The 10,431-nt window shown below is 37.9% G+C and overlaps 1 protein-coding gene across 1 annotated transcript; it reads right to left on the reverse strand.

Moving 5' to 3' along the window:
* Positions 1 to 5,858: 5,858 nt before the first annotated feature.
* LOC133744709 (sphinganine C4-monooxygenase 2-like) lies at positions 5,859 to 7,561 on the reverse strand. The gene is made up of 2 exons (XM_062172775.1): positions 7,304 to 7,561; positions 5,859 to 6,320 (listed from the first exon to the last, which is right to left on the reverse strand). The coding sequence occupies exons 1-2, from the start codon at positions 7,559 to 7,561 to the stop codon at positions 5,859 to 5,861; spliced, it is 720 nt and encodes a 239-aa protein (XP_062028759.1).
* Positions 7,562 to 10,431: the final 2,870 nt, after the last annotated feature.

Raw genomic sequence — 10,431 nt, forward strand, 5'->3', positions numbered from 1 at the left:
AATAAATTCAAATCCGAAACATGAATAAACAATTAATACAAATAACGTTCTGAATTTTTTTTTTCTCAGAAACAAACACACCACTCGCCACTCAACACAAAACTCGAAAAACCTCGAGTTAATTATTACAATTCACTCTTACAAAGTAAAATCGTAAAGCTCTAAATGAGCATAACAAACCTCACAATATAATGCTGTAATTCACATAACACTACTCTAAGCAGCCCGATCACCGTCCTGGTTCTCCTAACCTGTAGGATTACCCGCTACACAATTTGAATAGTGTACCGGGAGTTGCAACAACACAAAACCCGGTAAGCTTTTTACAGCCAGTATGAGTAAACAAGAAAGAACTGTTGATTTTAAATTACAATTCTTATAACTCAACAACACAACCAACAATCTCAACATCCACGACGCAAACGTCAACCAATTCAATATCACCACTTTGGTCCTATCACACAACACTATCACCACTTTGGTCCCATCCCATAACACGTTAGAGCTCTAACTGCCTCGTTACCTCTGACACCTTGGCCTAGGGTCAAGCAACGGCAAAAATACTTCGGTTAACACTATAACCGTCGCGCTTTGGACATCCCCGTCCTCAGCACCATATACTTCGGTTAATAATAAACCGTCGCGCTTTGGACATCCCCGTCCTCAGCACACAACTTCGGTTAATAATAAACCGTCGCACCTTGGACATCCCCGTCCTCAGTACACAAACACTTCGGTTATCCTTAACCGTCGAACTTCGGACACCTCATCCTCAGAACCCTACATTCTCTAACTCTATACATCCTCCAATGTAAATCATGAATATTAACAAGAACTCATCAATCATGTTCATCACATATAAATATGGTAAGTCACATGTCAATTCATAATAATTTAATCATCCCAATTCCACACTCTTCAATGTCACACCATTCACATATAATCACGTAAATATATATATACGTAATTATCCGCTCAGGGATAATCACTAATACCAACTATAGTTCACATGCAATAAAACCGAGAAATTCATTTGTATAGTAAAAATCATTTTACTTACCCATGGACCGTAGTTGATCAAGTCCATATGATTTTAAAACAAATATTTATTTCATAAATATTTTCACGCAATTACGACAAAATAAGGTAATTAAATTTATTCGGTTCGTAATATGAACCACGTGAGGTTTACTCACCTCTAATCCCGCTGCGTCTTCTTAACAGCTCAAAATACGATTCACAATCGTCCGCCAACTCAAACCGTCAATCACCTAATCAAACATGACCTTAACTTAGCCAATAACTCAAAAACATAATCAAACGACAATCCAACGGTCGGATTGAAATTAAATGATGATCCAACGGTCGGATCCTCACGGATCGCCTTCCTAATCACTGTTTTGCATTTATACGAAGATCCAACGGTCGGATCTTCGCCCATGACCACACAAAGCCACTGGGACAGTCATAAGATCATCATATCAAAACTACAAGTCCATCTGACGGTCCTAACTTCACAGATCACAAATCTAACGATCGAAATCGATCTAAACTTAAAAATTCATAACTTAATCATACGATATCCAAAAATTGCGTATAATATATCGAAATGATCGTATTGAAATATAGAATCTGAAAATGTACAGAAACCATATTTTTGATCCCCGGAGGTGGCCGGAAAGGGCCGCCGGAGTTAGTGGCAGAGCCGCCGCCGACCACCACCAATGGTGTCGGGGCCGGGCTGCTCTTCTTCCTCTCATCATGCTTAACAACTTTCATAACTAGCACGAAGTCTGAAAATGACCGGAAGGGGTCGAAAATTACCTTGAACAGTATGAAGGTGGCCGGAATTTTCCAGAAACCGGCGAGAAACTGCAGAAAACGGCGAGCTCCAATTCGACGTAAAAACGTCAATTTAAGGCTTCGATTCCTTCTGAAGAGTTGTTAAGAAACTCAAGAAGAACTCACTGGTTCAAGAATCACAGAAAAATATGGTCTGTAGCTCGAGATATACCGATCGAAAGCTTCGGTGGTCGGAAAAATTCCAGAATTTTGCAGAATCCGGCAAGGCTCGATTTCGACGTCAAATATTCAATTTCAGGCCTCGATGCCTTCTAGAGAGTTGTTAACAACATCAAGGGGAACCCACTGGAAAAAGAATCAATCAAAACGATGCACTACAGCTCGCGATATCTTGATCGAAAGTCTTCGTGGTCGGAAATTTTCCAGAATCCGGCGAGCTTGAATTCCGACGTAAAAACTTCAACCTCAGGCCTCGATCCCTTCTTGAGAGTTGTTAATAATCTCAAGGTGAACTCACCAGGCCAAGAATCACAAGAAAAGGTGGTCTATAACTCGAGAAAATCGGATTCGAAGGTGGTTTTCGAATTAAAGCCGGCCGAGCTCCGACGAACGTGAATCCGGTCACTCCAGGTGCGATCCTTCTAGGATGATGATCAGCATGTTGAGGTGAGTTCAGGGAGCTAAGGATCGTGAGTTTTGGTGGCCGGAATTAGGAGAAAACCGGCGTTGACTGTTTTTGGCTCAAACCTTGCAGCTCCGGTTTGCCGGATTTGAGGCCGTTCCGGGGAAAGTGGTCACGTCCAGTAGCTAGACGACGTCGAGGCGAAGCCGTGGACACCTCGAGAGCGGCTTGAGGTGGCCGGACGGTGGCGCTGCTGGCAGAGGAAGAACGCCCAGAAAGAAGAGAAAAAGGTCGGGGGAGAGGAGAGAGAAGAGAGAAAACCGGGGGAGAAAATAGAAAGAATAGGAAATTTTGGGATTTAAGAAAAATTCCAGAAATTCTCCATATTTATAGAAAAAAAATCCCGATTTTCAAATATTCATAACTTATTCATACAAACTCCGAATATTGCGTTCAACATACGCACGAGATCGTATCGACGAGCTCTACAACTTTCATGAAGAAAGTTTTCCCAAATTCTGTACGTATAAGAAGTCACTTTTTAAGACCCCCTAAATAACGTTCGTTTTCGAAATAAAATCGTTCGAACTAATTCCACAACTCCTTCAAGCTTCGTATTCGTGCCCACGCCTACGAAATCATTTCCAAAATGACATCGGACGTTAATTTGAATTTTTCGGGTATTACAGATTGTATCAGACAACAGTTAAAATTTTTGCTGTTGTTGGAATTGTGTTGTCTGATTCGTTTTTTGGCATACTGTCGAACTAGAGAGCAAATATGGCATTCAAAGATAAATAAAATGTCCATGGAAAATAATTTTACTATAACTTTCTGTACCTAATGTAGTTTGTTTATTTCTTTATTTTAAAGTCTATTGAAACTATTGCAGTTTATTAAAGAAAGGAAAATATGAAAAAGAAAAACAAATGAAAAACCCAAAAAAAAAAAAGAAGAAAAAAAATGACATTGCTCGAAACCAAAACGCCCATGTCATAACCTTGCAGCACTGCCGCTGTCCCAACCAGTGTTGACGTGAAGTTCTCTGCCTTTTTTGATATAAGTACTATTTATCATGAATCAGAAGTTCAAAACCACCGATAGCCAGAAATCCAGAATACCAGATTTGCTTATTCTTTTGTTCTTCTTTGACTTCCCTTCAACTTAAAGCTCCACTGGACATGTTAATAGCTTTGCAGCTACGGTTGGTACTGGCCACCGCAAAACCGCTGATATAATGAAACAACCTCAACAACTTTAGGCTTACAGGACTGCCTCCAAGTCAAGCGCCGGGCAACCCGGGTTCACTCGTGGCCCAAAGACCCAATTTAGCTTTCGTCCTCATGTAAGTGTAGTCATTTTGACTACGATTTTGACGAAATAGTCAAAGTGACCCTATTTTTATTGGGTTGCAGATGCTAGATTTGGACTGGGGAAGCCGAAATGACTTTGGCTAAGTGGCTTGAGATGCCGTAATTGGTGAGTTATTGATGGGGCCGGGTAGGTGCCAAACGATGGCGAATTACAGCGAGCAATAAATGGCGCCAACCTCCTTAACGCACCCGATGGCTGACTATGACTCACGTACTCGACACGAAATCTCTCTTTGCGCTTCCTTCTTTCCATCTATAGTAATACTTCTCCATGCCATGCACCCACCTCTGAAATCTGATCTTGACCGCGCACGAGGAGGTTTCTTACGTCTTTAGTTTCTATTATTTATGGATGATAAGAAAGCTGGCTTGTCCAATTATCGTTCCTTGATTTGAGAAATTTTGTCTTCATCTTTTTACTAATTGATCAATATGTATGTTCAAGTTATGATGTTGTATATATTGAGCGAGATGATACAACTTGTAGTAGAGTGGCCCCTTTTTTTAATTCTTCAAAGCAATTCGTCTAACACGTACGTACCTTTGCTTCACGTACTGTTTCACCAATTGATAGTTCCAGTTTTGGTTGTTTTGCTTTGCATGACGATAAAGTTTGTTTCATTGTTCTAGTTCTTGTTTCCTTAAAGTAATACGTCTGACACCCCATGCATCTCTATTCTTTCATTTCTATTTGTAGATTAAAGATTGTTGTTCAGACTCCAGTTGTCATTGTTTTTATATTCTTTTGAGGCAATTCATCGAAAATCAACCTTACCTTTTATTTCAGATAAACAACTATGAATTGGTAAGACACTAACCCTAAACCCTAAGCACTACTATAAGAGTGAGCTAAAGAAACTATCTTAGACCCACGTTTTGGCTGACGGTGACAGAATCCGTTTCATTCTAACTTTTCTCTCTCTCATTGTGCATTGAATAACAAGGTCCACCACCATAGTTTGATCACTTGATGTCTATGTGTTCTACAACGTGCTTCTTTTATTATTTATTTTTGCAAGTCACCAACCTTGTTAATAAGATTAAGACAAGATATATACGAGTTCTTTTCATTTTTCATTGTGCAGACTACTGCAGACAAGATTCATTTTCATTTATACTGCAGACAAGATTAAGACAAGATATATATATATACGAGCTCTTTTCATTTTTGCAAGTCACCAACCAAATTGATGGCATAGAGTGAGCACCGGTACAATGTGAACTATCGTTCCAGTAAAAGTACAATTTTGAATGAGGACGTACTATGTGCATTTGAACTTAGATAGCAAATTTTGCACGTGTTCTAGTAGTTAAATATCAATTACTATATGGATGTCATGCATGTACAGTAGGTGTTACTTATCAGTATTAATTAAGCACATAGTACTTATGGTTAAATTTTCAAAAACCCTGCAATTGCCCTTAATTTATTAAGGCTGTAACAATAATTAATTTCATATATAAAGGATAAATTCGTAATTTTAAAAGATTAAAAAAATGTTATTCAACACTAGTCTTTAACCCCATGTGTTCATACGGATAGTTGAAGAGAAGAACGTGTGATTGTTCATTTAATTTTGTTTGTGTTTATTTTATGTTTATCTAACAATTAAAAATAAAAATATGTTTACATTTTTAACCTTTAAAAATAAAAATTATGTTGAAGCCCATGACACCAAATTAAATAAAGGGTATTTTAGGTGTTTCATATTCTGCTGAAGCCTATGACACCAAAGTTAGGCTTCCCTTTATAGTAGTAAAGATGTGAGTTGTTCTTCCCCAACCGTGGGAGAATTTCTCTCTAATTGCTTTCACAATTCTTCATCTTTTTTTTTTCCTTTTTTTTTTTTGAATTACAGTTTGAGGTTATCAAAAAAAAAAAAAAAATCTAACAATATTTTTCCACACACAAAAATAGAACAAAAGATGAAATAAAATGAAAAGGCAAATTGATACACGCTAGAGGCTAGTGTAATTTTGACTGAATTACATAGAATAAACGTCCTGGAACGGGAGGGCATGACAATAGCACAAGTATTATAGATCAGCTCTTTATAATTTTATTTCGTGGCGTCTTCATAAGATGGTGGGATCATTGGCATGTGATAGGTACCGAGTATCTTATCCCAAAAAACGAAGAATGGCTGGGAGTAGTTATACTTTATCCCACAAGGTTGATGGTGCAAATCATGATACAGGCTATTGTTTTCGAATAAGACGTGAAACGGGTGCCATGGAAAGTTAAATAGGCCGGAGTGGTCGTCCACTGCTTTGATGGTTGCAAAGGAGAAGAAGAAAATCGAAGTCCGCGGAGACATCCCCGACACCAAGAAGCTGACGGCTCCCGCCATGGTATCCACGAGAAGACCCTCCAACGGGTGGTTATACAGTGCACCATATGCATATGGAGCCACCAGCCTGTGATGCTGGGAGTGGACGTGCTTGTAAAGAAACTTGTTCTCATGCATATACCTGTGCATGAAGTACTGCCATGTGTCCATCACCACCATAGCTATCAGAAACTGGACCATAGTTGTGACAAGCGTCATGATCATTGACCCACAATTATTTTGACCTGTCGCTCATAAAACCCACAATTAAATAATATTAATTGGAAAATTTCCATCTCCATCTCAATGAATGAAGATTAGGCCTACAAAACTCATCACCCCAATACCATACCCAATAAGAATTCAGTTGAGCTGTACTTGGGAAGGGTAATCTTTCTTTCCTTTTTTTTATTTTTTATTTTTATTGAAGCTTTTAAAGAATTGAAACCTATAGTTATGCAACTCTTTCTTTTCCAATAAAAAGATAATGTGTAATATATAATTTGAATTAACAATTCAACTTTCTGGATTCTTTTGATAAAATAAAAAAACTTTCTGGATTCTCAAAACGGAAAGAAAATTAGAACTCGCTGAACTCTCGTCTCTTTCTCCATCTCGACGCTCGTTCGCTCTGATGGACTCTCTGCTAGCAAACTACGCCCCTTCCAACGAAGAAGAAGATCAAAAACCCCACCAGCACCAACTACAACTACCGCCAAAACCCTCTTCTTCCTTTCTTTTCTCTTCTCTACCCCAACCCAAACCCAAACCTTCATCCTTCTTCAATTCCCTTCCTCCTCCAAAACAAACCCAATCAAATCTTCCCCTTCAAGAAGACCAAGACCAAGACTCAAAACCCACCTCAAGATCGTCTCTTTTCTCCTCTCTACCCAAACCCAAACAACTCGACTTTCTGGGGACAAATCTCCATCCTATTTCTGATTTTAAAAAGTGGGAATCTGAAATCTGTAGTAAAACTCCGTCATTCCCTTCCCTGATTTGTCCTCAACTTTCCCCAATTCAGGTCACAAATCTAAATTAAAACCCGGCCCTAGCCGTACGGATTTTCGCCATCCCTTACCCGCAATCCATTTTGCTAGAGAGTTCTAGTGTTACACTAATGGATGATTTAACATGCATATAATGAAATAATAACCTGTAGTAGAAGTAGTCACAGAAGCAGCAGCATCATTGTCACGGTTTGTCAGAATATACAAGAGTGTGGCAGTGCAAGCCTGCAGTGCTTGCTGGAGGACAACACCTTTGATTACTGTCCCTTTGGAGACGAGGTGGTTTCTCTTGTCTTGCTCCTCTGAGCTTCGCAGTTTATACTTAGGGACTAATTTTTCAATGGATATAACTACGGCAGCGTAAAGCCAGTACAGTATTATGGGGATAAACGTCCCCAGAATTTCATCAGAAGCTATTCCCATCAGTATAGGCTTATAGCGATCTAGTTCTGCTCTGGGTTACTAAACAGGATTGATAGTTATAATTGATTCGTATTCCTATTTATAATAGGGTGAATAGTCACTTTGGTCACTCAACTATGACTTATTCGACACTTTGGTCACTGAAGTTTCAAATATATCACTTTAGTCACTCAAGTATTACACTGTCATTCACAAAAGTCACTTTGTTGTGAGAAAAAATGCTACTTGGGTGACTTTTGTGAATGACAGTGTAATACTTGAGTGACCAAAGTGATATATTCGAAACTTAAGTGACCAAAATGTCGAATAAATCATAGTTGAGTGACCATTTGTGGAATTCTCCCTTTATAATATGATAGAACAGAGCTCTCAAAAGTTTTGGAGGCTACGTGTGAAATTGCAAATATGGCCCTCTTTACGCAATTATATATAAATATATTATTAAATTTTGTTGTCATGTACAAACAAATATAAATACAAAATTAATTATTTTAGTTTTTGTTACCTCTTATCTAATATTATTTTTTCCACTTCTTTAAAAAACAAAAAAATTTAGAAAGAGAGGACTAAAGCTTTTAAAAAAAATCCATTTACAAACAAAATGACAATTCAATTATGAATTATTAATGAAAATAAATATAATACTATCTTAAAAAATGAAAAACAGAAATAAATGAAACATGGATCAAGAATAAATGTAGAAAAGACAAGAAAATGGAGGCAGGAAAAAGGGCCCCAAAAAAAGAGAAACAAAAAGCAAATCAACTGTAATGAGAATCGAATTGGTACAAGCCTACAAGGTAGTTGGAAAGAGAGTTAGTTCCCGACTGAACTATAAGAATCTCAAGTACTGAAGGCCCTTTCTTATATTTATATAAATATTAAGAAGTATACATAGGGCCCTAAAATTTGGGGGTCTTGTTCCATCACTCACTTTGCAAAGCCTCTAAGCCGGATCTGTGATAGAATATAATTACACATACATTAACTACTAAGAAGCACCCATTCAATATGATATAATACAAAAAAGTGGCAAATCTTAAAAATTTTAGAATACATGTACGAGAAAGACACGAAGAATAAAGTTTATAAAACCTACATCCTTCGAGTGATCTAATGTTCAAAGAAATTACCACATCTATTGGAATTAACAACAAAACAATGCTATCTCCCTCCATCAACCAAACCAAACGAAAACAATCCTGCTTTAATGAATTGAAACCAACTTCTGTACCTTTTTTCTAATTTTGCTCTCTTTTAAAGTTTTTCATATTTGAATCTTAATGACTATGTTGTCCACGTATATTACTGTTTCCTGTAATTTCGATTTGATTTGAGTTTTCCTTTGGACTTTCTCATATTTGAAGTCTAATTACAACAAGATTGATGTTGTTTTCTTTTTGGTATAATTTCGATCTGCTTTATACAATTTGGAGGATTTGCTGCAATGAATTTTTCTCTTTTGTTTCATTTAAGCTGTGGACATGCAGATCTTAAAAAGTAAGAAACACAGAAGAATGAAGTTTTTCCTGAGAAGAGAAGACTTGAGAACAAGCCGTGGGGAGGAAAAAGAGTAGAAGACAAAGCAGTAAAAATTTTCTTAGTTGAAGTGGCAAATTTTCAATCGTTAGATCACTCATAGGGAGAAGATTTTATGAACTTTTATAAAACTTCACAGCCCTCTCACTATAGAGGAGCTGGATCAGATATTTTATTTATTATTTGTATATAATTAAAAAGGACAAAATACTGTTTACTCCCTATACTTATAGGGAGTAGACGTTGTTTGGACCCAAAATGAGCATTTTGGCCTGACAAGGCACGTCTTGGAGAAATTGAGCCATTGTCAGTGGCTCAAGCTATATTGTCGACAAGTTCGAAATATATATTTAGAGGGCTAAATAAAGCCTACTATGGAAGCATGAAAAGTCAACTATAGCACATTTTCCTACTTCGGCTAGGAGAAACCGAGCTAAACAGAAGGAGCGGCCGCCTGACCAAATGAACTCTAAATGAGCTGAAACTCTGCATATCCATTCTAGACAGTCCAATGATCATTTCTTATGAAGAGTGCAAGAGCTAGTTTTGAGTGGAAGGCCTTCAAACAATCAATCCAATTTTCTGCAGAAGCAAAACTGGAAAACTGGACCTGTAAGAGGTCCAGCAGCATTTCCGGCCCAACCACATGGAAATAAATTCTGAAATTTTACCACAATAATCTACATTCATGGTGGATCATTTCATATGAAGAAATCGAAGGTTGAATCTGAGTTCTTAGTGGAGATAAAAATTGAAGGATAAGGGAGCAGAAAATGACTTAAACCTAACAAATTCCATTAAGTGTTTAAGTATTCAAACCTAACATTCCATTAATGTTTAAGTGCTAAAACCTAACCCATTATGAGTTGTTTAAGGCCAAATAGTGTTGCTTGGTAGCCTATATATAGAGGCTACAACAAGTATCATCTCACACAAAAACGCAAATCAAAACATCTCTAAGATGATCTAAGTTCTCTCTAGAGCAACCTCTCTAAGAGCAACTCCTTTCCTCCTCTTTCTCTTATAGGTGATCACACTTTAAGTCCTAGTCTCCTCAATAGCCGACTATCAGTGCCACCAAATCCTCTGTCAACGTACTTCGGTCCTAGTCTCCTCGGGAGCCGATTGTAGTACCACGACCACAACGGTTACGAAACTATCCAAGCAAGGGTAACGCCCTCGCAAACCAGCCAAGCTAAAGTCACGCTTTAGCAAGTTCTCTCTACTTCCCAGTGGTTCTCACTCTGCTCGATCTACAACATCGAGTATCGATTGTGATTTTCAAGAAGCTCAGTAAAAGTCCTCGCCACGAGGCATAAAGAATCCCACGA

The sequence above is a fragment of the Rosa rugosa genome, chromosome 4 (genome assembly GCF_958449725.1).
Source record: "Rosa rugosa chromosome 4, drRosRugo1.1, whole genome shotgun sequence".
NCBI classification, from domain to species: Eukaryota; Viridiplantae; Streptophyta; class Magnoliopsida; order Rosales; family Rosaceae; genus Rosa; species Rosa rugosa.